At 36.4% G+C, this 27,879-nt stretch overlaps 1 protein-coding gene and 1 pseudogene across 6 annotated transcripts in view; both read right to left on the bottom strand.

Moving 5' to 3' along the window:
• Positions 1-27,879, bottom strand: part of CNOT4 (CCR4-NOT transcription complex subunit 4) — a 137,618-nt gene that overhangs the window by 33,453 nt on the left and 76,286 nt on the right. For 3 of the 6 annotated variants that reach the window (XM_032868556.1, XM_032868574.1, XM_032868592.1), the window contains exons 6-9: positions 27,298-27,423; positions 23,530-23,663; positions 4,481-4,538; positions 829-1,078 (exon numbers count right to left, since the gene is read on the bottom strand). In XM_032868556.1, coding sequence (XP_032724447.1) covers positions 829-1,078; positions 4,481-4,538; positions 23,530-23,663; positions 27,298-27,423 — 568 coding nt within the window. The remainder of the gene's footprint in view (positions 1-828; positions 1,079-4,480; positions 4,539-23,529; positions 23,664-27,297; positions 27,424-27,879) is intronic. The other 3 variants (XM_032868566.1, XM_032868583.1, XM_032868602.1) reach the window with 1 other exon arrangement.
• LOC116872677 lies at positions 14,126-16,562 on the bottom strand (annotated as a pseudogene).

Genomic DNA, 27,879 nt, shown 5'->3' with positions numbered 1-27,879 from the left:
AGACCTGTACCCCTAGGGCAAATATACTATATGTTAATAAAAAAAATTTTTTTAAAAGATTATAATATTATAAAAGGTCTCATATACTTCTAGCAATGATTTAATTTTAAGTTACCAAGTTCAAAAAACTGAATGATTTTAGACTGATTTTGGTAATCAAAAAAAACAAAGTACTTGAAACCCAAATTATACCTTAAGCTATTCATAAACAAAACCTGGAAAAAGTTCAGTGAAATAAGGTAATAAATATGATGTGAGAGAATTCAATTAATAAAGTTTATTTTTTTAAAATGCATTTATCAAAGACAAAGTCTAAGTAATTTTGAATATATGCTTTATATAATGCTAGGGAAAAAAATGTTAACAATGAAAAAAACCTACTTAAAACTTTACGTATTTTTTAAAATTGTCTGCTCCACTGATAATAGGTGCTATATTTTCAATGTTAATTTTATGCCATCCTTCATAGCAATTAGAAAATTTACAATGAATAAAAATAAAAACAGCTCAAAAATGCCAAAATATAATTTTCAATATTAACAAACCTCTTGATCAGCTGGAGAAAAAAAAAAACTTAAATTTAACTATCTAAACACAAATACAATAAAAAATGTAAGCCCTTTTTTTAACAGATTTCTAAGGAAATCTGTTAACACGGTAAGTTCTAGGTCATTTAACTACTTATCCAACCATCTTACTCCATGCAGTTTAAATGTTTACCACTTATGAAAAATGGAGTGGGGGTGCTTAAAGTGGTAAAAACACATCAAGCAAGGTCTCATTTCAGCCTGAGTAAAAATATTAACGTGCAGTAGTACTACTGTATACCTGATGTGAAGAGACTCTGTGGTTCTGGTGCTGTAGGCCAGTCATTGGATGTCTGTGGGGAGCTGGGGAAAGGAGGAAGCCCACTTGGGATTGGGTTGGGATGGCGAAAGTTATCTGAGAATAACGACTGTGACTCAGTTACTGCCCCTTCAAAAGGAGACCGTGCACTGTGATTGGATGAACTGATGGGGATGACTGGATTGGATTTTGATAAACCAGGTGGTGGTGAAGGCGTATCACTGTTAGATATCTAAATAGGAAAAGAAAAGAATAATCAATAGAAGTTTATACACTCTAATAAGCTGCCATTAAAAAAGCTTGGAACAAATGGCATTAGAACAGTGGTCTTCAAACTGGGGTGCTTAAAGACTTTTTTATGAGAACACGAACTTGCAAAAAAATCCATCAATTACATATGTACTCTTTTCTAAAACTGACTCCTCCTTGAGAAGACTAAGCCAATCTCCTCTCCTTTCAGAACCTATCTTCTCACTTTAGAAAGAAAAGACTATTACTGCTTACTCTTTGGGATCTAACTATAGTAATCTGACCAGGAGTGAAAACCTTCTGAGAGCATCAAATATATTATTAGAAATACTCAGGTTGGCGATGAGAGTGACTAATGACTAAATTGTTTTGCAAACTAAATGATTCCCAATACTTAAGTTTGTTTTTTTCTTTAGATTTTATTTATTTATTTGACATAGAGAGAGTACAAGCAAGGGGAGCAGCAGGCAGAAGGAGAAGCAGGCTCCCCACCAAGCAGGGAGCCCAGGACTCTGGGATCATGACTTGAGCCGAAGGCAGACAACCAACCAACTAAGCCACGCAGGTGCCTAATACTTAAGTTTTAAACAAAATGGAAAGAAGATCTTATCATGTTATTTCTAAACACATCATTAAAAATAATTTTTGTGGGGCGCCTGGGTGGCTCAGTTGTTAAGCGTCTGCCTTCAGCTCAGGTCATGATCCCAGAGGGTCATAGGATTGAGCCCCACATCGGGCTCCTTGCTCAGTGGGAAACCTGCTTCTCCCTCTCTCACTCCCCCTGCTTGTGCTCCCTCTCTCGCTGTCTTTCTCTCTCTGACAAATAAATAAATAAAATCTTAAAATAAATAAATAAATAATTTTTGTGATGGTTCTTCATATGATTCTTAGGTATTCAATTCAGAAGTTCAAAAATATGATATGATAATACTCTTTCTTCCATCCACTTACATGAACAAGACACTCAGCACTGACATTTACAAAAATGAAAACATGACTAACATTGTTGAAACTTGTTTCCTTGTACCAACAGGTAATATTCACCCATGGATACATGAAAACCAATTTTATTTATTTATATATTTTTTAAAGATTTTACTTATTGAGAGAGAGAGAATGCACGTGCACATGCAAGGAGGGTGGGGCAGAGGGAGAGGGAGAAGCAGACTTCCCACTGAGCAGGAAGCCCGATGCAGAGCTTGATCCCAGGACTCTGGGATCATGACTTAAGCTGAAGGCAGATGCTTAACCAACTGAGCCACCTAGATGCCCCATGAAAACCAATTGTAACAGAGACCTATCCATCTCATTAAAAAATGAATTTCCAATACAATTTTAGTGTTTATGTTTAATGATTAATTTTATCAAAATTTCTATTTATATAAGTTGCTTTGATCAAATCAAAACTATGAATAAAAATTCAGAAGAAAGTAAGTTGGGGGAAGCCTAGGTGGGGCAGTCAGTTAAGTATCCGACTCCGCTTCTGCTCAGATCATGATCTCAGCGTCCGGAGACTGAGCCCCCTAATGGGCTCTGCACTCAGTGGGGAGTCTGCTTAAGTTTTTCTCTCTCTCAAATAAGTAAATACATCTTTTTTGTTTGTTTGGTTTTGGGTTTTTTTTTTTTTTTTTAGATTTTATTTATTTATTTGACAGACAGAGATCACAAGTAGGCAGAAAGAGGCCACCAAGCAGAGAGCCCGATGCCCACTCGATCCCAGGACTCTGAGATCATGACCCGAGCCAAAGGCAGAGGCCCAACCCACTGAGCCACCCAGGCACCCCAGTAAATACTTTTTTAAAAAAGTTTAAGAGGAAAGAAAATTAGCATTTAAAGCCTTGTGTCAGAAAAAAATACTGTTTCCACTTGAAAATTATGTCTATTTTTGAGAGAGGTATATGCCTATCAAGAATAAACTATATTGCTGGGGCACTTTGGTGGCTCGGTCGGTTAAGTGTCTGCCTTCGGCTCAGGTCATGACTCAGGGTCCTGGGATCGAGCCCTGCATCGGGCTCCGTGCTCAGCATGGAGTCTGCTTCTCCCTCTGCCCCTCCTCCCTGCTCATGCCCTCTCTCTCATGAGCATGCTCCCTCTTTCAAATAAATAAATAAAATCTTAAAAAAACCCCAAAAACTATACTGTATTAAAATTCTGTAACAGCAGAAGTAGAATGAGTAGAATGAGTTCAAGAAGAACACGGAATGATGTAAAATTTGATTGTTTAAAAAAAGTATAAATTCTGGGGCGCCTGGGTGGCTCAGTGGGTTAAGCCTCTGCCTTCAGCTCAGGTCATGATCTCAGGGTCCTGGGATCGAGCCCCGCATCAGGCTCTCTGCTCAGCGGGGAGCCTGCTTCCCCCTCTCTCTCTGCCTGCTGCTCTGCCTACTTGTTATCTCTCTCTGTCAAATGAATAAAGTATTTTTTTTAAAAGTATAAATTCTTAAAATGACAGAGCAACAAAATATTTGTCATTTGAATCTCTTAGATACTTATTAAAAAGCAACGTAGTGCTTTTATTTAAAAATACCAATATCTATAATACCCTGAAAATTACATCCTTTACAATGATTCTTAAGTTAATATGAAAAAATCTTTAATGTTAACCTAAAATATACAAAGGACATATTGATTTTCAAATTCTTTCATGGAACCGAGGAGCAAAAATTTTTGGAAAAGCAGTGTATTTTAGATCTCTAAGTTTCTCACAAACACTGTGGGGAACTGGCCATTCCTTATGGAACAGATTAGAACTACATTTTTCTGTACCAATGCAGGAAGGTATATAGGAACTTACGCAGTGAAAAGCTAGCACCTAGACAAGATGATACAAAGCAGTATAGAAAGTTCAGGACTTCACTCAATGTGGATCAGTATCAATGTAGATACAACTTTGAACTATTTGGTTTATTATTTCAAAGCCCATAGTCATTCGGGGGAAAGAGAAAACTGGTGGGGGCAAGGACACTGTGAGAAACAGAAAATTAAAGCTGACAAGAAGCAAAAAGGGGAGCATATAACAGAGAAACGACTCTTGAAATCAAGAATAAAGATGGCATGCTAGTCTGAGACCATTTTGGAGTAGGGTCAAAAAGATCAATAGTATCAATAGATTCTTAGGACACTAATATATTGCCACACAGTACAATAAAACATGTGGTCATAAGGATAATTCTGAGTCATCAAGAAAGGGTTAAATTATACCCTAACAGTATATTCTGTGGAAGAAAGGAGGACTAATTATAACAGACTTTAAAATATCCATTAACAGTATTTTTAAATTGTTTCCGTATTTAAAGTATTTTCCACCACCCAGAAAATTTACTTGCATAGAATGCCATTTCAGGGAATGGAAGATAAATGAAGTGATACGGAATCATAATCTTACCTGCTGGGAATTATCACCATTCCCTATACTGAGAGAATCTGAAGGTTTGTCAATGGGGCTGTAAAAAGAAAACACATCAGAGAAAATCAGAGTAAAGTCATTCTCACAAAATAAAAACAAACTCCCCCAAAGCCAGAAAAATAGACATTTTATTATCACAACACTGATGTAAAGATATGATGTAAAGATATTAGCTGAGATGTTGAGGATACAAAGAAATATAAGATCAAACTCCTACCCTTGAGCAATGTACATTCTAGTAAGATTCTCCAAAAACAATGGGTGAAATAATAACTTACAAAGAAAAGAAAAGATACTGCTTAAAATGAGTATTATTATAGTAGGTCAGAAATTTAATTCATTGTTCAGTTTTGTGCACATGATAAATAAATTCCCCATTAAAATTCTTGAAATACTACTCACCTATTTTTTCCAGGTGTTTAACAGAGGGCATAAAAGTCACTCAAAATGTTCTCTACAGGTTCTTAAGAGCAATAAATTTCCTTTACTATTTCAATATCCTACTTAGAACCCTAGAGAGGCATATGTGTATGTACGAATGCACACATACAAAACAGAAACTTTTGTGTAAACTATTCACTCTCAAACAAAGACATAAAACTTGATTTCCATATAGGGAAAATGCAGTACAACAGTAGAGTAACACAGAATTGCTGACTTAGAAACAAAACAAGATCTTTACAAGCATTACAACAGTGACCTAGCAAGGCATTTCCATAACTAACTGTATTTAACCTAGCACATGAATAAAAGATAAGTATCAGCATCCAGATACTAATATTATAGAGAATTAGAGCAAAACGAAGTAAGATTCCAAATTTCTCCAAATTATTTTATTGGTTGTAAATACATACAAAGTACCCTGACACCCAGACACCTTACTGGTACCACATTTAATTGCTCTAGAAAAATTTAACAAGGGTAGTATCCGATCAGAATACCCAGTCTATCTTCTGCATAAACATCATCTTGACAGGTCTGGAATTCACTAAATAGCACCTTTAGTTAGTATTTTCACAAAATAGCAATAAATCAATTCATTTTATGGTCAAATGGGTATTACAAATAATTTTAAGATATAGCTTAGAGCCCACTACGTTTGGAGACATTTAGGGCAATGAGACAGGTGTACACCAACAAGTATCAACCGGTGCTGATTACTGAACGAACTGTTTAAACCATAAATGTCATAGGTCTTTAAAAGAAAGAGAAGCCACCATAAGTAGGGCAATTAAGAAACATTTCCTAGGGGAGTTCAAATTTATGTAGGTCCTTAAAAAGATTTACACATTAGCTAAGGGAAGGGGAAAAGGAGGAAAGAACATTAAAGGTAGGAATAGCAAGTATATCACGCATCAAAAGGCCACAGATGGGCTTGGAGGAAAAGTTAAGTAATTAGTTAAGTAATTAGGGATGATTCTGACAACAGTGGGAGATAAAAATAGACAAAGGGTAGACACCAGAGGCCAAGAGAAATTGTTGAGCACAGAAATGATATAAACAAAGCAGTTTTAGAAAAATTAATTTGGTGGTGGCATGAAGAATAGACTGGAACATAATACAGATGATATAAGAGGAACTTCTAATATTTTCTGAAAAATTTTACTGTGGTAAAGCAGACTTAACATAAAATTACTGGCTTAACCACTTGTAAGTGCACAGCTCAGCAGCATTAAATACATTCCACCTGTTGTATAACCACCACCTCCATCTATCCCCATCTCTTTTCATCTTATAAAACTGAAATATATATACCACTAAACTCCCCATTTTCTCCTCCCTCCCAGTCATTATAATTTTGACTCCACCTCACATAAGTGGAATCATAGATTATTTCTTTTCCTTTCTTTTTAAAGCTGAATAATATTACTCTGTATTTACACCACATTTTGCTTATCCATGCATCTGGCCACGGACACTTGGACTGCTTCCGTGTTTAAGCTACTGTGAGCTAAGACATAAGTGCACAAATGATCTCTTCAAGGTACTGCTTTCAATTCTTTTTGCTGTATGCCCAGACGTGGAATTGATGGATCATATGGTAATTGTAATTTTTGAGGAACCACCATACTGTTTTCCAGAGTGGCTGTACCATTTTTCATGCCCACCCATAAAGCATAAGGGTTCCAATTTTTCCACATCCCTTCCAACTCTCATTGCTTTCTGCCTTTTTTACTGCTGTTTTCCTCTTTTTAATGTTTCAAGTTTTTATTTATGTTCTAGTTAGTTAACATATAGTATAGTATTAGTTTCAGGAGAATTTAGTGATTATTTTTTCTGCTTTTTTGATAGTAGCCACACTAATGAGTGTAAGGAGGTATCTCATTGTAGTTTTGATTTGCATTTCCCAAACGATTAGTGATATTCAGCATCTTTCCATGCGCTCAATCACCATCCATCTTCTTTGCAGAAATGTTTATTAAAGTCCTTCACCTTTTTTTGAATTAGGGTATTTTTGTTATTGTTTTTGAGTTTTAGGAGTTCTCTATATATTATGGTTATTAACCATTTCTCAGATATATGATTTGCAAGTATCTGCTCCCATTCTGTGACTTGCCTTTTTACTACGGACAATGTCTTTTGAGTCACAAAATTCTAAAATTTTCATTAAGTCCAATTTGTCTATTTTTTCTTTTGTTACCTGTGCCTTTGGTATCCTAGCCAAGAAATCACTGCCAAATCCAATGTTGTCAAGCTTTAGTCATGTTTTCTTTTAATGGTTTTGTTGTGTGAAAGAATTTCAATCTAATACAGAACCAGAGAATATAAGATGGAGAATCTCACATATGTGCCCCCAGGATGGTAAATCTAAGGACTAAGAGACTGAGTCCTCCAAAATGTCTGATTTACAGAAAGTGGATAGTGAAATTTTCTTGGGTGGGAGGATGATAAGAGGTTGTCCTATATTGACCTTCGGAAGTTTTGCCAGAGATATTAATGGAACATAGCTCAAATTGGGTTGATCCCGCATAATGGGATGACTCGAGCTTTGTTTGTGTGACTGGGAGGATTTTGTTTGCTCAGGAAATTTTTCAAGGCTAGTTTCCTGGTTTTGATTTTCCTGTTTTTGACTCCATTCCCTGCCCATAAATACAACCTACCAAAAACCTTCAGTGAATTCCCCTATGGCATGAGATAGTTTGCCTGTTCCAAATTATAGTTCCTCTGCTATTCCTGAATGAACTTTTCTTGAGCTTGCCTAGGTTTCTAACTTTATTTATAGTCAATAATTATTTTAGGTCTTACATTTAGGTCATTGATCCATTTTGAATTTTTGAATATGGTGTTAGGTAAGGGTCCAACTTCATTCTTTTGCATGTAGATATCTAGTTTTCCCAGCACCATTTGTTGAAAAGCCTTTTCTTTCCCTCAGAGAGGAAAGGGTCTTGGTACCCTTGTTAAAAATCATTTGACCCTATATGTGATGGTTTATTTCAGGGTTCTCTTTTCTTACTGGGCTATATATTTGTCTTCATGCCAATCCCATGTTGTTTGTTATTGCAGATTTGCAGTTATGTTTTGAAATTAGGAACTGTGGGCCCTCTAGTTCTATTATTTCAAGATTATTTTGGCTATTTGGGGTCCTTTGAGATTCAATATGAATTTTAGGATGGGTTTTCCTATCTGCAAAAAAGCCCCCACAAACAAACAAAAACCATCACTGGGGCAGCTGGGTAGCATCGTTGGGTAAGCAGCCAACTCTGGGTTTCAGCTCAGACCATGACCTGAAGGTGGTAAGACCAAGCCCTGTGTTAGGTTCTGTGCTCAGTACAGAGTCTGCTTGAGATTTGCTGCCTCTCCCCTTCTGCTTATTCTCTCTTTAAAATAAGCTTTAAGAAAAAATTACTGGGATTTTGATATGGAATGCACTGAATGTGTAGACAGCTTTGGGCAAAAGCAATATTTTAATAATATTGTCTTCCAATCCATGAATGTAGGATGTGTTTTCACTTATTTATGTATATTTCAGCAATGGTCTGTATTTTCTTTGTATAAGTCTTTAACTTTCTTGCTTACAAATTCCTACGTATTTTATTTTTCTTGACACTATTATGAATAGAATTGTTTTTGTAACTTCAACTAGTCATTGTTCACATTTAGAAATACAAATGATTTCTGTGTTGACTCTGTATTCTGTACTGAATTCACTTATTAGTTCTAACCATTTGTTTTTTGTATGTGTGGAATCTCTAGGGCCTTCTAGATATTAATACCATATTTTCTATAAAAAGAGATAATATTACTTATCCTTTTTCTATTTAGATGTCTTTTCTTTTTCTTGGCTAATTGCTATGGCTTAAACATTCAATAATGTGTTGAATAGAAGTGGTAAAAGTGGGCATTTGCCTTGTTCCTCGTGGAAAAGCTTTCAGTCTTTCACCACTGAGTATGATATTCACTGCTGAGTTCTTCATAAACAGCTTTTATTATGTTGAGGTAGTTTCCTTCCTAGAGTAATTGTTTTTGTCATGAAATGGTGTTAAATTTTGTCAAATGCTTTTTCTGCATCAACTGAGGTATTGTGTTTTTTTTTAATCCTACATTCTTTTGATAGAACACATCAAAGTGCTCTAGTTTTTGTTAAACCATCCCTGCATTCCAGGAATGTATCCCCTAATTTATCATGGTTTCTAATTATTTAAATGTGCTGGATTCTGTTTGATAGCATTTTGTTGAGGATGTTTGCATCAATGTAAAGAAGAGGTATTGGTCTGTCGTGTTCTCACAGTGTCTTCAGCATTGATACCCGAGTTATGCTGGCCTTACAGAATGAGTCAGGAAATGGTCCCTCCTCCTCATTTCTTGGAAAAGTTTGAGAAAGACTATAATTAGTTCCTCTTTAAATGTTTGGTAGAATTCACACTTACTTTGTTGGAAAATTTTTGATTAGTGATTTGATAACCTTACTAATTATGTATCTATTCATATTTTTAAAATTTCTTCACAATACCGTTTTGGTAGGTTTTGTTTCTAGGGATTTGTCTATTTCATCTAGGTTATCCAGTGTGTTCACATACAAATGTTCACAGTACTCTCTTATAATTCTTATTTCTGTAAAATCTGAAGTAATGTCCCTACTTTCATTTCTGATTTTAATAATTTGAGACTTTTCTGTGGTTTTTCATAGTCTACATGACACACTAAAGGTTTGTCAATTTTGTTGATCTTCTCAAAGAACCAGCTTTTAGTTTCATTGTTTTCCTCTACTGTTTTTCTATTCACTATTTCATCTTCCTCTGCTTTAATCTTTACTTCTTTCTTTCTGCAAACTTTGGGTCTAGTTTGTTCTATTTTTTTTTTCTATTTCCTTAAATTGTAAAGTAGGTTTGTTGACTTTGGGTCTTTATTGTTTTTTAATATAAGCATTTATAGCTATAAATTTCCCCCTTTGCATCATCTTAGCTATTTCCCATAATTTTGATGTTTTGTTTTCATTTTCATTCATTTCTAAGTATTTTCCAATTTCCCTTGTGTTTTTTTCTTTAACCCATTAGTTGTTTAAAAGTGTTAATTCCCACAGTTTTTTGAATTTTCCAGATTTCCTTTTGATAATGATTTCTAACTTTATCCCACCACAGTCAGAAACGATACTCAGTATGGTATCTAGATTTTTAAATCTACTGAGACTTAATTTGCAGCCTAACATATAATCTTATCCTGGAAAATTTCTATGTAAATGGAGAATGATGTGTATTCTGCTGTTGGGGAGAGTGTTATGTATGTCTGTCAGATTCAGCTAGGTTATTATATTGTTTAAATTCTCTCTTTACTAGAGCACCTGGGTGGCTCAGTTGGTTAAGTGTTCACCTTTGGCTCAGATCATGATCCCAGAGTCCCAGGATCAACCCCCCACGTCCGGCTCCCTGCTCAGCGGGGAGTCTGCCTCTTCCTCTCCCCCAGTTTGTGTGCTCATTCTCTCTCAGCCAAGTAAGTTAATTAAAAAAATTTTTTTTAATAAATTATCTCCTTACTGATCTTCTGTCTGGTTATTTTAGCCATTATTGTGAATAGGGTATTGAAGTCTTCAACTATTATTGTGTAACTATTTCTCCCTTCAATATTGTGAGTTTTTGCTTCATATATTTTGATGATCTGTCATTAGGTGCATAAAGGTTTAAAATTGTTTTATCTTCTTGCTGTATTAATATACAAAGTCCTTTGTCTCTCTTGATTTAAAGTTCATTTTGTTTGATAGTAGAACCCCCGATCTCTTTTGTGTACTATTTTCATGGATTATCTTTTCTCATCTTTTCACTTTCAACCTGTTTGTGTCTCTAGGTCTAATGTGAGTCTCCAGTAGACTGCGTATAGTTGGATCATGTATTTTTATCCATTCTACCATTCTGTCTTTTGATTAGAGTTGAATCCATTTATATTTAAAGTAATTACTGATAAGAAAGCAGTGATTATGCCCTTTATGCCATTTGTTCTCTACATGCCTTATAGCTTTCCCCCCATCAAATTCCTACATTACTGGCTTTTTTTATCTTTAGCTGACATTTTTCTAGTGAAATGTTCAAATTCCTTTCTCATCTCTTTTTGTGTATATCTTAGAACTATTTTCCTTGTTATCATGGGAGTTATATTTAACATCCTAAAGTTAACAACACTCACAATTCATATCAACTTGATTTCAGTAACATACAAAAACTACTCCTTTACAGCTCAATCCCAACCCCTTTTAGCTTTTACACTAATATACTGAAACTTAAATGTACTGGTCTCTCAAATCATGTAGGTAACAAAAAGTATAGCTACAAATCATTGTTACAATCACACTAGTTTTTATATTTGCCCATTTATTTACCTTTACTAGTATCCTTTCATTTCACCTTGCAGGACTCCCTTGAGCATTTCTTACAGGGTAGGTCTAGAGATCATGAACTCCCTCAGTTTTTGTTAATCTGGGAATGTCTTAATTTCTCCCTCACTCTAAGGAAAGTTTTGCTGGTAGAGAATTCTTGGTTGATAGTTTTTGTCTCTTAGTACTCTGAATATATTGGCCATTGCCTTCTGGCCTCCAAAGCTTCTCATGAGAAATATACAATAATCTCATTGAAGATTCCGTCTACATGATGATTCACATCTCCTGTTGCTTTCAAGATTCTCCTTGTCTTTGGCTTTTTAATAAAATTTTGGTTTGAATTTATTTGATTTTATTTTAGATTATGAAATTTTGACTGGATTTGGTTTGGTAACAGTTTGTATACCAATGTTTGTCTGAGTTCATTTTAATTAGAGTTCCTTAATGTTGTCCCATGTTTATATTCATTTCTTTCATTGAATTTGTAAAGTTTTCAGCCATTTTTTCTTCCCCCCCAAATATTCTCTCTGCATCTTTCTCTCTCTTCTTCTGGGACTCTGACAATGTATGTACTGGTCTGCTTGATGGTGTCCCACAAGTTCCTAAGGCTCTGTTTGCTTTTCTTCAGTCTTTGCTCTTTGTGTTCCTCAAACTCATTATAATATCTCCATTGTCTTTTCTCCAAGTTCACAGATTTTGCTACCTAATCAAATCTGCCTTTGAATCCTCTAGTGAATTTTTCATTTAAATTACTGTACTTCTCAGATCCAGAATTTCTTTTTGCTTTCCTACTTTTTTTATTGACATTTCACTTTTGTTCATACTTTTTTTTTCTTACTTTCTGCACATCTTTTAGTTCCTTAGGAATCTTTAAAAGAGTTGTTTTAAAAGCCTTTGTCTACTATATCTGCTACTGAGTTTTTTTCAGGGACAGTTTCTGTTGATCATTCTTTTCTTTTGAATGAGCCATACTTTTACGTTTCTTTTATATGCGTAACAGTGATTTATTATTCAACACTGGCCCTTTGAGTCTAGTAACACAGTACCTCTAGAAATCAGATTCTCTCTCTTCCTGTTAGCTTTTTTTGTTATTTGTTTACTTTTTTGCAGGCTGTCTCCATACAAAAGGTCAGTCCTAGATATAAATTTTAGTCTTCTCAAGATCTTTTCTGAGCCTTTCTCTGGCCTTGCACAAACCCTACATATTTCCCCATATGCGCAGTTGTTTTTTAATCTCATAGTCTTTAATATCTAGCAACCAAAAGGAGAAAAAGGAAAAACTGAAAGGGGAAAAGAGGGTAAGGACACTAGTCTTTTAAATCCCCAGGGTATCATTTCAGCCAGAAGGGGAAGGGCCCACAACAATGGTTGCCTGCTCTTTGTCTGCACCTCTGTGATCAGAAGCAGTAATCAGCAATTACAGCAAAGATCCTCAATACATGAAAGACAGGGCTGTTTTTGCCCACCCTGGCTCCTGCTAGTTACATGCAAGCCACTCCAGGAGCATGTGCACAGCTGCCTGACCCGTGGCTGGGGGTAGAGGATAGATAGCTGCTTTGGCCTAAGAGCTGAAATTGACCAAAATTAACCCAAGTCTTTCCATGGAATTTACAAGCCTTCAACAGATTTCAGAATTCCAAAATAGCTGTATCACTCAGATTCTGCCAGTGCAACTGCTGTCCAGGTGGAGAGACAGATTCCTGGTGCTACCTACTCTACCATCTTCCCCAAACTTAAGGCTTAAAGGTGAGAGGAAACAGAAACAATGGAAACAAAAGGATGAAAGCAAGACATTACAAAAGAAGAACTGCAGTGTCTCTATCTCAGTTCAGGTTCTCAGCCACCACCATTAAGGAGCACTAAGTAATAATTTTCAATTCAGGTGAGGTTAGTCTTGCTAATGTCAATGGCAATATATGAAAATATTGCACTCAGAATAAACCTTGATAATGTTTCTGGATTACAACTAATTAGAACAATTTATATCATCTAGTCCACTATGCTGAGGTTTCATAACTACTGATTCATAACATTTGATGGTTTACACAGGGAAGTTTTACCAAAGATACTTAAAAATTTCTAGATCAGTATCATCAAACCAAAGACAGCTGCTAAAAAACCAGGATTGGGCAAGGTATCAGTAAGCTTAATGCTCCACTCAGTTTTAATACATTCTTCGATTTAAATTAACTACTCAAGGAATAATAAATGAAAAGCTTTAAGAATAAAGATACAACTAGAAATTGTTTTTATTTCCTACGTGGGTTGTAAAAAGTCAATTATAGTTAAACTTGCCATTGTAAATGCAACTTTATCAGTTTTGCAAAAGAAAATACAGATGGGAGAACCCCTGCAAATGCATGTATAATCTCAACAGGAAAAATACATATTTACAAATTCTAATTCCAATAAATGTGAACTCCTTGGACCTCTAATGGCTGGACAGGTAACACTTTCCCCAGGTTACCACTAACAGGTCAGACTAACAACTTCCCTAGTACTGGATGTCGACTTCCTTCTTTATCAAGCTCTGTATCTGCTTAAACTATTGTTGTATTAAATTTTGTTGTTTTACATTCAATATCCACCACCAACCCACTGTTACACCACAAAGGTTAAGAAAGGAAAATAAACTTTAATAAATACCACATTTAATAAGGAACAAAGACACCTACTCTATGAAATGGACTAGTTTCTGGTAAAGAACTACCAAGTCCTCATGATATCAGATGAAAGAAGATTGGGTACACTAAGATAAACTGCACAGGGCTTTTTTATTTAAAAATGAGCAAACAAAAAATCTACAGGTTTTCTTCTTCTTTTCTTTTCTAGGTCAGCACAAAGTTTATTAGCCATTTCTGTTTAGAAATGCCTCCTTCTGAACAAGTCTGGTCCTCTAACATAGCCAAGAAACATCAAAATGCACAGGGGCCCCACTTTCATTTGCATCTCAAGTTACACTAGAAGCGTATCACAGAGCAACAGTAGTTGTCTCCTGGGGTTCCTTGGGAATGGCTCTAGAACAGGCTCCGGCTTCCGTTCTGCTCCCAGGATTGGCTCTGGCACTCTTTGTGCCACCATGCCTAGTATGGGCTCCAGCTCCAGTGCTGCCCCAGATCCAGTACTGCCTCCAGCGGGAGCTCTAACTCCAGGCCTAGCTCTGGCCCTTAAACCATCCTGGGCTCCAGCTCTAATGAATCCAATTCTGGCTCCTGCTAAAGCTCCAGCAGCTGCTGCGGTTCATCCACCTGTCTACAGCCAGCCCAAGGAGCCTATGTTTCAGGTATTTCCTCTGTTCCTCGAGATTAACTTTCTCCTGGTGGCAGTACCCAAAAGCCTCACTCCAGGAAATTTAGGGGTAGAGGAAGTACGGCATATTCTCAGGTATGTTCTCCCTCAGTAAGCACTTGATAGTGCTGGATGAGTTCAGTCAGCAGGAGTGACTGCAGTACCTCCCTGCTCTTGGGAGGCACAGAGTAGATCACCTAATCACTGTCCTGATGGTCCACCCTGGAGCAGGTAATGTCCCCTTCCAATGATTCGCTGAAATGTAGTAGAAAGGCTCCAGAAATGGATCTTCTTCAGCAGCTGGTACTCCTGACTCCAGCTCACAAAGCCCATGATATGGCCATCATTCCACAGATTCCTCAGGTGGTCATATACCAGGCCCAGATTTTTGTGCAACCATGTCCAGAATGGTAGCTTGCATAAAGGGGGTGGGGGGGAGGCTCGCCTGCTTAGTGAAGTCAGCCCAGGCCAACAATGTACCCTTAATCCTAGAGTTCTGCCCAAACAGCTAGTACCTCAGCATGCTCCGCTGCTCCAGGTCAAGGTCTCAGCCAACACAGGACAAGAACTGCCAACTAAGAGCAGGGCCCAGCAAGCTCCAGGAGGGCTTTGGGCGGGGGGCTAGAAAAGAACTACTGATTCTGAGGGCTTATGCTGAGCAGACTGAACCAGAGAACCAACGCCAAAGCAACTGAGTAGTAGCTTCATGTTAAAAATAATCACACAAAGGCTATCTGTTTTCAGCTCCTGCTTCAGACCCCGGCAGATGTATCCAACCATGACGCTGATAACGTGCAATTCCTCTGATGCCCCTAATGCTGCCCTTTCAGGAACCAACCAGAGTCAAGTAGCCAAAATTACGCATTAAACCCTGGCTCTGCCCCTTGTCATGGGTCAAAGTTTTCTTGTTTGAAGTCAGAATGTTGAACTTCTAGAGACCCTGTAACTGAGGAGGGAGGATTGGAGGATTCCTGTCCATGGTGACTTCTGTAGTCAGGGACCCACTGCCTTCCTGGAATCTCGCCAGCAAACCTTGTAGGACAGTAGACTTCCTCCCGCTCTTGAAGATGGAGGGCTGGTGGAAAGTTTGGGGGACGCAAGGTTGGGTTTCTACCACAACAGCTTTGTGAGCAGACACTTAAAGCAACTCTGCGAATAGGAGGTTCACCTCTTTGGGTAGAGTCATCCTGATAGCTAACCAGGTAACTCAGACCCTTCAGCTCCGCCAGCAACTGATACAGATGAAAAACAACAACTTTCCTCCAGCCGTGAACACTTCTGCAACTGTTGCATCTGTGGTCTAGGTGGGCTCCAATGCAGGCATTTCACTGCTGGACTTAACAATGCCTCCACCTCTGGCAGAAGCTTGATTAGGATAGGTAATTGGCTTAGCAGTATTAGCAGCAGCTTTAAAGGTATCCAGCACCTCCTTTTTCCTTTTCGTCCAATTCACGTGGTTTCCTCCAGAAGCTGTTAATGTCTGATCTGATGGGGGTCTTAAGATGACATTCTCACTGGGGCTGGGTCTTCTACTGGAAGTAGAAGACATCCTTGTGGTCTTTCAGTTGGCTGATGGATTTCACCAGCTTCTCCGTTTTAGCCCTTAATTCCAGGTTCATGGATTTCACCAGCTTCTCCAATTAAGCCCTTAATTCCAGGTTCCAGGATTCAGTCTCCTGCTGCTGGCTCTCCACAGATTCTTTGAGGTCTGCCTCTCCTTGCTCCGATTGAGCCCTCTGAGCCTGAATCAGAATTAAATAGATTAAACATCATCTCAGCCAACTGGGTAGGGCCCTGCAGAAAGGCCTGACTGTCCCAACAGAATTTTCACAAGTTCTGCTGTGGCAACAAGCACTCAGGGTCCCGGCTGCAGCAGGCACACTCAGAGTTCATTTGGTCCAAGAACTGAAGGAATGGCATGTTAGCCTTGGAATCATCGTTGCCCAGTAATAATGCTGAGAGAAAGAGAAATCAGTACACCTAAATTCTTTAAATACCACACAACTGACTGAAAAGTACTGGACTCAAGTGGGACTAAGCAGTTCTGAAAGGTAGGTGGGTCTCATAACACAAGATATTTCCCGTAGGTAATGCTGTGTGTATAAATGTCTGTAAACAAAAATTTGTAAACATGTAATATCTTCATATACAGAGTCTTGCTGAGTTTGTTTTTTTTTTTAAGTTCTAGTCCTAAATAGTTCTGAAATCTATGGTGAGATTATAGATTTCTCAGGAGTAACTATTTTTCAACTAACCCTAAAATTGGAATCCAGTGCTATGGGACATAATATGTAAATATGTACATTTATTTTTTTGTAATAGAAAAATATACAATGCATATCCAGAATCTGTCTCTCGAGATGCTGATTTATTTAGTCTAAACTGCAACATCTGGTATCTGATGATTACTACACCAGTGCAAGTGAAGAGGAGTACTGTTACCGGACTGTAGAGTAGAAGGAATTATTAATATCAAATTCAAAAGGTTTGACAAAGAAACCATGTGCTACAGCTATCTGCAAGCAGGCAGTGTAACGCAGCTACACCTCTGTTTGGATCCTGACATGCTAGTTTCTAAATCGCCCCAAAGACAGTGCTCAAATCTGACTTCCTTTCTACTTCTTCGTAGCGATGCCACCAAATTCCTGAAAACAGTCTCTTGGCGGCTTTCTAAAATTTGCAACATAAGACAAGTTGTTACATAGGAGAAGAATCAAAGAAAATACCATTTTCCAGACTGGGAGTGGGACAGAAAAAATACTGAGAAGGTCTAGTTCTCCTATTCATCACACTGAAAAGACAAAGTCTCCATGATTGTGCTAATTAAAGTTGCATTTCAGAAATAAGGTATAATTTATGTCAAGTCATGGACATTTCCAAATTTCACTGTCATGTTACTGTATATACAAATACATATGCACACTGCTCCTATATTAAATACTCCATATTCATTTAGAAGAGTTCATTTTAATTATTTGTGCTCGCCCGTCTTCAACAACTGAGATCAATATTTGCTACTGCAAAGGACAAATTTAAATTACAGACAGGTAGCTTGCCTTTACAGAGTTTATTTGATACAGGCTTCAAATATACATTAACATTTCAAGTATTACTTTGCTACTAAAATATGGCCACCTCTTACATAATGTGGCACAATGAGTTACTAGCATGGTAAGGAAAAATGCATCAATCATCTGGGCTGATTATAGTTTGGCAAATATGATTTTAATTGAAACTTTCTCAATAACACCAGGATGTACTGAACATGAGTGAAAATAAATGTTTTGATTACTAGGAATAAAAAAATCCAATTATTCTTAATATTAAAGTTGAAAGATTAAACAACCACCACCCTAAACATGTAGGCTGTGGCCAGCTTTCAAAAGCAGCAAGTAAAACTGTCTCCATCTCTTCTTTTTCATTTTGCACTTCAGTATTTAAAAGATACTATATACTTAAGTAGAATTTAAACACATAATTGCTCACTTAACTATCCATCCCCCACACTCATTATACCCCACCCTCTGGAAAAAAAAAAAAAGTACCAGAGCTCTCTAACTTTTTTGAAAATATTCTACGTAGGTGGAACAAGACGCCAGAACTCGCTTACTAGTTTTCCAGTATGTATGTGCACATGTGCAGTAACTTTATATTTCCAAATACAGAATGGGAATAAAATTTCTTAAAAGAAATAAGAAAAAAAGACTCTGAGAACAACGGTCAGAAAAATTTCATAGCTCACTAATTTTAATATATACATCCAATTTTAGTAAATCTTACTAATTCATCTACTTAGTTTACTAATAAGTAGCCCTGAGTTTCATGCAAAAACAAAAAAAAAGTATGAAACTGCAAATCATTTATCTATTATGAAAGGGGAAATGCCTTTCTGGGGATCCATTTAAAAAAAAAAAAAAAGTAGGCCACCTCTCATGGCTCCTGTCCATGGTTTGAAAATCACTGCTAAAATCACCTCTATCTCTAAGTACTAGCACACGCTGGTGTAATTTATAATTATTATTAGGTCATTATTAGGTCTCCTCTCTCCAGAAAAATGTACACACACACACACACACACACACACACAAAATCTGATAAAATTTCAGAGAGTTCACAGATGTGCTAAAGCCTATTTGTGATTTAACAAGCCCTACCCGAGACTATTTTCAACAAGTCTCTGGACCATACTTTTTCTAAATCATACCAGACTACATGATGTCAGGGTAGGAGAACAAGATTAATGCGGTGACCACTCCCATTCCGCTGAATAAATAAGGCACTCTGACTATGCTTGCAGTCTATCAAAGCTTATACTTGATTTTCAATAAAGATACAGCCATGTTTTTAAAAAGACATGCATTTTCTTTCAATGTGATAAAAACTAACAAATTCCTATAGTCATGTTCCTTTCTTTAGCTTTTCCTCTACTGCCACCAAACTGAGGTTTAGGAAAACTTTTGCTTAAAATACCATTAATTCCTTGGATGTATAGTATATCTGATTTATCCTGAAGATAATAAGCCTTTCAGACCTGAGTTCTTCAAGGTCAAACTACATATTAGTTGTGACATAGTCTTCATTAAGTCAGTTTGATTCATGTTAGAGTTTTGATTCAGACTAAAATCTCTTAAGAATTTTACCTCCTCTAGACTGAGCTATGGCAGAGTGGGAGAACATGAGTTTTTTACGCCTGGGCGTAAAAGTGACAGCAACTTTGGTCAGAATCTGGTCTATCGCTTATTTGTGTAGGGTACTGGTGAATTATTTAAACTCTCTGAGACTTGCCAGTTTCAGTTTTCCTTGCCAGTAGTAAGGTAACAATGATATCTACCACGCAGGACAATTGAAACTGAAGGCACGCAAAAGACACCAACACCTCTTCACACCTAAGTCTGAAGACGAACATCCCTAATCTTTTAATTGAGGCTTCCCTAAGCCACAATATCAAGTCATAACCACTTACCTTGAGGGATCTATAGACCCAATAATTTGCTCCCCAAATTCTTACATAGGCCTACTCACTGTCCCTGGGCTCATTAGCCCATCTAGCTGCTATTCCCTTCACAGTTCTCAACTGGGACACAAATAGTGTCTCAACCGAAATTAAGGTATTTCAAAGCCCCAAACTTACAACAGCCAGTCCCAAAGCCTCACTACTGCATGGCTTCCTTATTTCCCATTCCGTCATTTGTATTCATATTTCAAAGTAACTGATTAATATAGAAAAGTAGCACATCTATACTCCATCTGACTGATGGAATATAACTCTGGAATGCATCATAATGACGGGTAATGAGAACAAATGACATATACCCTTTTATAATTTATTGTTCATTTAAGCGAAACAGGAGTAAGACACACTACAGGAACCTCACTTACATATGAACCCATGTCAGGGTTCAGTGAGGATTCAGTAGCTATGATACTCTGAATATTTATACTCTGGCTTAATCAGAAATAAGAGGAAACTACATTTTAGGTTTAGTGTCAATTCATAATGTTCCACATTTTGTTTTCCTGCGATTCTTGCAAAAATGCTATTCAGTACATGTGAATGACAAGAAGAGACAGAAAGAAACCATTCTTTTTCTTTCTTCCCTAGAAAGCTTAATTCTCAACTTACCTTGACTAAGAAAAACTTATCTGCTGGGTAGGACCATGGAAAGGGTCATGTTTATTTATTTTTTATTTTTTATTTTTTGGAAAGGGTCATATTGTTCACCTTTCTAACTTGACAAGTCTTCCCTATGGGAAGAAGGAAAATTATCTACAGATTCATCCCTACCACTATATCCTGTACAGTGACAATGTGGAAATGGAGAACAAAGCAGACCTTCAGTAGTAATGACAATCAGTTGAATTTAATCTTGTGCAGGGGTTGGCATGTTAAGAAAACAAGCTACAGGAGCTTGCCAAAACAAGAACTCTCTGTACCTTGGGCCATCAACTGTCCTTAAATTTGGGGGACCTGAATTAAACCAACAAAAAACAACCCTTCTTCTTCCCCCAAGGAAACCTTCCTATATTGTGTACTTATGCAAAGCACAGCTAACCATGTTAAAATTTATTCTGATCCTAGGTGAGGTTCAGTAACACTGGCTTTGGGCAGTTATTTAATGAGTACATTGTTTTAATTTAAATCTCCCTTTCTCTTCCTTTTACTCTGTGGCATCCAGGACATTCCCCTCTTGCTACTGAAACAGTTATGTGTTCTGACTATACTTTATATGAAGGCAAAGGCAATAATATATTAGTAAATCTAATAATAACTGATCACAAAAAAATAAGTTAAAGAAAAACTAATTACTTGTTATAAACGCCAAAAGGACATTTGGTAGGTGTCAATTTTCACTTTCAATCTAAAGAAAAAAACAAATTAACAATAACAAGGTATTCTCAATACTGTGATTAAAAATACTTCTCTCAAATAAATGGTTAAAATCACATTTACAAGTGAATAAAACACCAGAGACAGCCTTTTAAAATAGAGAGATAACCCTATAAAAAAAATGAGACAAGGATGCCTGATAGCCCCACTTTCTAACACTAGTCTTTAATTTTTAGCCTCGGAATTCTCAAATAGGAAGAGGTGGTGGGAGATGCAATACAATAAAGCAGGGAAAAGACAGCAACAAATTCTTTTCTATGAGATACAGAAGACTTGGAAAGATATATCATGTTAATGGTTCAGAACACTCAGTATTATATTGCAGAACAGAATTTCTTCCAAAATTGATTTATAAATTCAAGTATTTTGAAACACAAATAGACTGGTCAACTAATTGGGGAAAGTTAGGTCTGTATAATGCACATACAACACTTAAATACATGAATAAAACATAACAAACAGATATGAATTCACAATCTATAAGAAGTTCACTCTATTAGTCAAATACAAATTAAAATGAGACAGTTTTTATGCAATTGCCAAATGTGCAGAAAAAATATTCAATTCAAGGAAATAGATACTCATCATCTTTGACTCAGCAGTTCTACTTCAAAGAGAATCAAAGCTACAACCAAAATGTTTATATGAAAAAAATGTTCATCACAGTGTCATAAATAAGAGCACCAAAATGAAAATAATATACACCAGCAGGAGGTTGTTTTAATAAATTTCAAATGCTCATGTATAATGAAATACCATGCAGCCATAAAAAATTGTTTTCATGACAAAGGAAAATATTCATAATAATGAGTATTAAGTTTTAAAACATAACAAACCAATGTATTTTGTGTATATATACATTCACAAGAAGGAAAAAGACTACAAAGAAATACACACTGCAGGAAACACATCAAATCATTTTCAGGGAAAACGTCTTGAGCACTGAGATCACAGACAATATTTACTTTCTTCTGTTTGCTTTTATATATTTTTCAAATTTCTTTAAGTAGAAACATTACGTTCATATTCAGGAAATAAAGAACATCTCAAAGAGATTATCTAAATTTTAAATTTCTGGTCTGAATTCTCTAGGGGCTATAAACCCAGACTATGGTTTTAATTAGAATGATATTTTTAATGAAACAGTGATGTATATAAATGTTAAAAGCATCGGAAACAAATTTTTACTACAATAACCCCATTCTTATATGAAGCACTATTGAGTTAGCAACCAATGAAGTAAGGAATAGAATATGGCTCATAATAAAATAAACATCCAGGAGTAGAAAGGAGTAGGTACAAAAAGATCAATGGAAAGGGTCAAAGCTTCTCATCCCAAAAGATTTCTGTTGGACGTAGCTTTAATTCTTAGCTTTGATATAAACAAATTTTACACAGTTTACTATATAGTAATTTTATGTTTTGCTCTGTGGCCTCTTTTATATATATTTATATACACATGTATGTACATGTGCATATGTGTATATGTGTGTGCATATATAAATAAATTTGAGTAGCCTTATAAATAATCTTTATCACCAAAGTGAATAAACTTAAGGACTTCAAGAATTTAAATACAAGAATAGGTAGTTGAAGAAACAGACCTGATGACAATGTATGTAGTTATTATAAGCTGTATTTGAAAAATGGCCCTTATATTACTTTAGTGCTAAATGCTGGACTGTTAACAAATAGCAACCAGACATTCAGAATATCACTTTAAACAAATTTAACTTTGGAGTAAGTTTTTTAAAAAAGAAAATCAACATACTAAATTAATTATAACTATATATTTAAATGAATTCATTTTATAAAAATTAAACTTACCAAATTAAAAAAAAATTACAAGATCCTAACACATGAAACTTAAGGAACATTCAGGATAGAGTACAACCCCAAATTACTGTTTTTATTAACCATACTATTTTCTGACAAGCCATAACCAAATATAACCCAAAATGTGAAGATCACCATATCAGAATGAGACTCAATACCTTAGACTATAAATTTATTTAAACATTGACATAATACAGGTCTACACAAAAATAATTTGTTTCTTGAGATGAAAATTCTGAATCCTCCTCATTCAGAGGATATAAGACTTTAATAGATTCCTGTGACTAGAAAACCACAATTATTTGTGTCCCCAACATACAATGCTTCAGATAACTCCCACTTCCCCTTTTACAACATTTTACCCCTCAACTGTATCGGGGGGAACCCTAATTAGGCAATAAGAGCCCTTCAATAACCAACATCCCTTAAATTCCTTTTTTTTCAAGGAGGGTGTTCCCAGGGTCCAGGGCAGTCTGCAAATCAACGCAAAGGGGTAGCCACCAAGAGGCTCATCTGAAGTATTACCAGGGAGCAGGAGGCAGCAAACATTCAAACCCAGAAACTGTGACTCAACATTTCCTATATAATGCAATAATTCTGCACAAATGATAGACACTGTCAAGAATTCTGCCTGAAGTAGATGTAAAATGAGAAGAGAAGATCGACAGACATGAAGGTAAGGTGTCCGATTATACTAATATCGGTACTTACGTATCATACCTCTGCAGTGGTGTCACTTTGTTCTTATTCTTATCAACTGAACCCGTAGATAGTTGAAGAAAATTGGGGTTTAACTTATATAATTCTTGAAGTAGTTTCTGTTCATATTCTTGGTGCTTACCCGCCTAATGGAAGAAGAAATTAAAACTGCAGTGGGGTTCACAAAAGGGCTGGTATAAAGTAATGACTTACTTTCTGAATTATTAAAGATATCCTAAATAAAACATGTAAGGGTTTTTCATGGCATTAGAGAACCCTGTGAGGATGTCACAGAATTGCCAGACCAATGAAAGTTCTTCCAATAAAACTACAAAATATATATGCCACTCATTAAGGATTTCATCAACCATTTATTGTGCAGAAAGCATAATTACAGACAACTTTTTTGCCAGCTCAAAAAACTAGAGGTCTAGGGCACCTGGGTGTCTCAGTCTGTTAAGCATCTGCCTTTGGTTCAGGTCATGATCCCGGGGTCCTTGTTCTGAGTCCCACATGGGGCTCCCTGCTTGGCAGGAAGCCTGCTTCTCCCTCTCCCACTCCGCCTGCTGTGCTCTCTCTCTTTCTCTGTCAACTAAATAAATCCATGAAGGAAGGAAGGAAGGAAAGTGGAAAGGGAAAAACAAAGAAGGAAAATAACAACTAGAGGCCTTTTTCAACTTATTCCTCCATCTTTCATTTAAGAATGAAGTCTTCTAACAGGGCCATTACAGAATTTTCTGAAGATCACCAAAAATATTTAATTTCTCTTTTTAAAAGAGATGAACAGGGCACCTAGATGGTGGCTCAGTTGTTAATCATCTGCCTTCGGCTCAGGTCATGATCCCAGAGTCCTGGGATCGAGCCCCACCATCAGGCTCCCTGCTCAGCAGGAAGCCTGCTTCTCTTCTCCCTCTCCCACTCCCCCTGCTTGTGTTCCCTCTCTTGCTTGCTCTCTCTCTCTCTCTCTCTCTCTCTTGCTTTCTGTCAAATAAATAAATCTTTTAAATAAATAAATAAATAAATAAATAAGACAAACGTTGTAAATTGTACACAGATGAAGAGTATTAATGACATTTTTCATTATCTTGACACAAAGTAAAAATTCCATTACTTTGTTTTTATATAAAAATTAATGTTATTTTAAACTCCAAAACTGGAGCTGGCAGTTTACAGCCAGCCCCTTTGTTTCTCTTGTGTGTTTTTTAAGATTTTATTTATTTATTTGAGAGAGAGAGAGAGAGCACACATGCACAATTACGGGGAGCAGCAGGCAGAGGGAGAGGGAGAAGCAGACTTCCCACTGAGCAGGGACCCCAAAGCAGGACTCAATCCCAGGACCCTGGGATCATGACCTGTGCCAAAGGGAGACACCAAACCAAGCCACCCAGGCGCCCCCAGCCCCTTTGTTTTTATAAATAAAGTTTTATTGGAACAGTCATGCTCATTCATTTACTTGCTGTCTATGGCTGGTCTCTGCTTCAACAGAAGAATTGAGTATTTACTACAAAGACCATATAGGCCCAGAAAGCCTAAAATATTTACTAACTGGCTCTTTACAGAAAATTTACAGATCACTGCTCTACACACAGAGAGAAATCTGTATTTACTATAGTCGGTTGCTGTATATCAGAAGACAACGTCACAAACATTATCGGGGAAAGTAGGCAAAGACTGCCTCTGGAAATTAGTCTAACACAAAAATAAGTTACAATGAGGGGTGCCTGGGTGGCTCCGTTGGTTAAGCATTGGCTCAGGTCATGATCCCAGGGTCCTGGGATTGAGCCCCTTACTGGACTCCCTGCTCACTGGGGAGTCTGCTTCTTCCTCCGCCCCTCCTCCCCCTGCTCGTGCTTGTGCTCTCTCTCCCTCTATCTCAAAAATAAATAAATAAAATCTTAAATAAATTACAGTGAAATTACTTTGAATAACTTTTTACTATTTGCATGTAAATCATGACTGAAACGACAGTTTTACTTACCTTCAGGATTGTTTACTTATTTTAGAAGTGTGGTCTAACTAGATGTTACAGGAAAACCAAACCCAGAATGGGACAGATCAAAAAAAACACAAGACAGTAAAAACAAGCAAGGCCAACATCACCTAATCAAGTAGAACTGTGTTATATACACTGCGCAATGCACTGTGCCCTGTTCCAAGGGGGCTCCTGCCTGTTTCAAATGGATCTATAAATATTTCATATGGTACCAAATTTTTAATTATGCAGTAATAAGGAAAGATCTTCTGATTTTTGCCATGACATAATTTGTTCAAATTTCCTTTCTATATAGAGGAACTGTTTCAATAAAGAAACCTCTTTTCAAATTAATTTTAAACTCACATAAAGAGCAGATGAATTCATCACAATATGAATTTTAAATTATTAAGAAAAAAATACAGTAGATGTGGATGTTACATCTTTAAAACATGAAAAGCCTTGAAATTTTTTTCTGCAATCAATACTTCAAGAGACATTATGGCTTTCATTAGCAACTAAGCGCTAAAACTAATACTCAAATGATTTTACAGGGGCAGTCCAGAAAGACAGGTTAAAGCCCATTACAAGTCAGTTCCATGGGACTGTCTGTCCATTTTCATTTACAATTCAGGATTACTCAAAAATGAGATCAACTAGGGCTTAGAAATTCTTTGGTAGAAATTTTCAGTATAACAGTAGCATGAGTAATGCATGTTCTCTACATGTCAAAATTTATTCTGGAATAGTCTGACCTTAGATTCTACCCAGAACTTTTCACCCAAAAAAAGAAAAAAAAAAAAATCAAGAAGCATTTATTAAGTAAGAAGTCATCTGTCCCCATTAAATATCACAGAGACCTTATTTTAACATTGTTTTTAGACCATAAAGAAACACGATCGAGAAATTCCAATGAATCAATTATAATGGGATTTAAGTCTGAAATAACTCCAAGTGAAAAAAGGGTAATATTTCATTTTAACAATCTGCTCTTAACAGAGACCCTACCAGACTCTCTCTAGTTTGACCTGGAGAGCCCAAGGTAGCAATCAACGGCCCTCTACCTTCTAAATGAGAAGTATTACAGCAAAAGTCCACAGCAACAACCTGATGTCCTCATCTATAATAGGGAAGTACAGCATTGTACTTTGGTATAATCCTTATTTAATATGCATACGGTCAACAATTTTACTTGTAAAATCATGTTTATAATACTACAAATTGAAAGGAAACCAGAGAATAGAAAATATAAAAAAGAACACAAGATAATAAACCTTCAATCCACTTTCACAGGACACTGACTCATTGTACACTTTCATGAGGAGAATCATTTTATAAAAATGTTAGGTTATCAGCAACATTTGATAGGTTATTATCTTCTAGCATGTTCTATAAAGAGTGGAAATTAGGAAGGAAAAAATCTCATAATTACAGTAACCCAATTAGCTTCCAATTTGTTGATATTCCCCCTAAAGTAGCATTTACCAAAATGCTTTCCTTGGTCAATTAAGTCCTGATTGTACATTCCCTTCTTGGATATGTATTAGCATATTAAAGACTCTGAGAAGTCCTGCAGGAAAGAAAACTATTTATCTTCATTAATCTAGCATTTTCAAACTTAATGGATTACAGATCCATTTTTAATAGAACAATATTCTGTAGAACTGACATTCCATGGAATACTGTTTGGAAAATGCTACTTTAATAATAATTTTTTAAAAATCCCTAGTTTTTACTTTTGCAATTTTAATTTATAAAGAACAATACTTCCTTTTCTGCAAAGTTTATAATTCACATTAATTTACTACCTGCATTTCCTCTTTCGTGAAGCTGGCCGCCTCATCCCCCAATTCATGTAGATACATGCAGTCAGGCTTTGGACACTGCATATTCTTTAAGAAGTAACTGCAGTATTTTGTTGTACCTAGAGATGCCTGCAGAAAGAGGGGGAGGGGAAGGACCCAAAATGTGAATTGGTATTTTCACTTCACCTCAAATGAGGCACAGACATGACAAAGCAAGATGAGAAGTATGGCTCTGAATACTGGAGAACTCAACTACTGCTAGCAGCATCTATTAAAGATGATGCTCCTTTGGGAGAACTAAAGAAAGCACCTCAGTTAGGTTTTCCAGAACTTACCCAAATCATCTTCCCTAGAGAAGATATACAAAACCTATTCCATGTTACAGAAATTAGGCACCTAAGCAAATTCCTTTTTCTAGTTAGGCCATCCTCTCTCCATTCATATAAAGCAAGGCTTACTGCAACCCTTTACTCAAACCTTAACTATCAATGGCCAAATCTTTAAGGATGACAAATTAGAATCATTATCTATTTCTGGTAAGAATAACAGATCCTATTTTCACAAAACAAGACTATGTGAAAATAC

This window comes from Lontra canadensis, unplaced genomic scaffold (genome assembly GCF_010015895.1).
Source record: "Lontra canadensis isolate GAN:19392208 unplaced genomic scaffold, GSC_riverotter_1.0 scaffold2, whole genome shotgun sequence".
In the NCBI taxonomy this organism is placed as follows: Eukaryota; Metazoa; Chordata; class Mammalia; order Carnivora; family Mustelidae; genus Lontra; species Lontra canadensis.
Note: the sequence above shows the minus strand (reverse complement) of the source record. Positions and strands in the feature narration are given on the sequence as shown.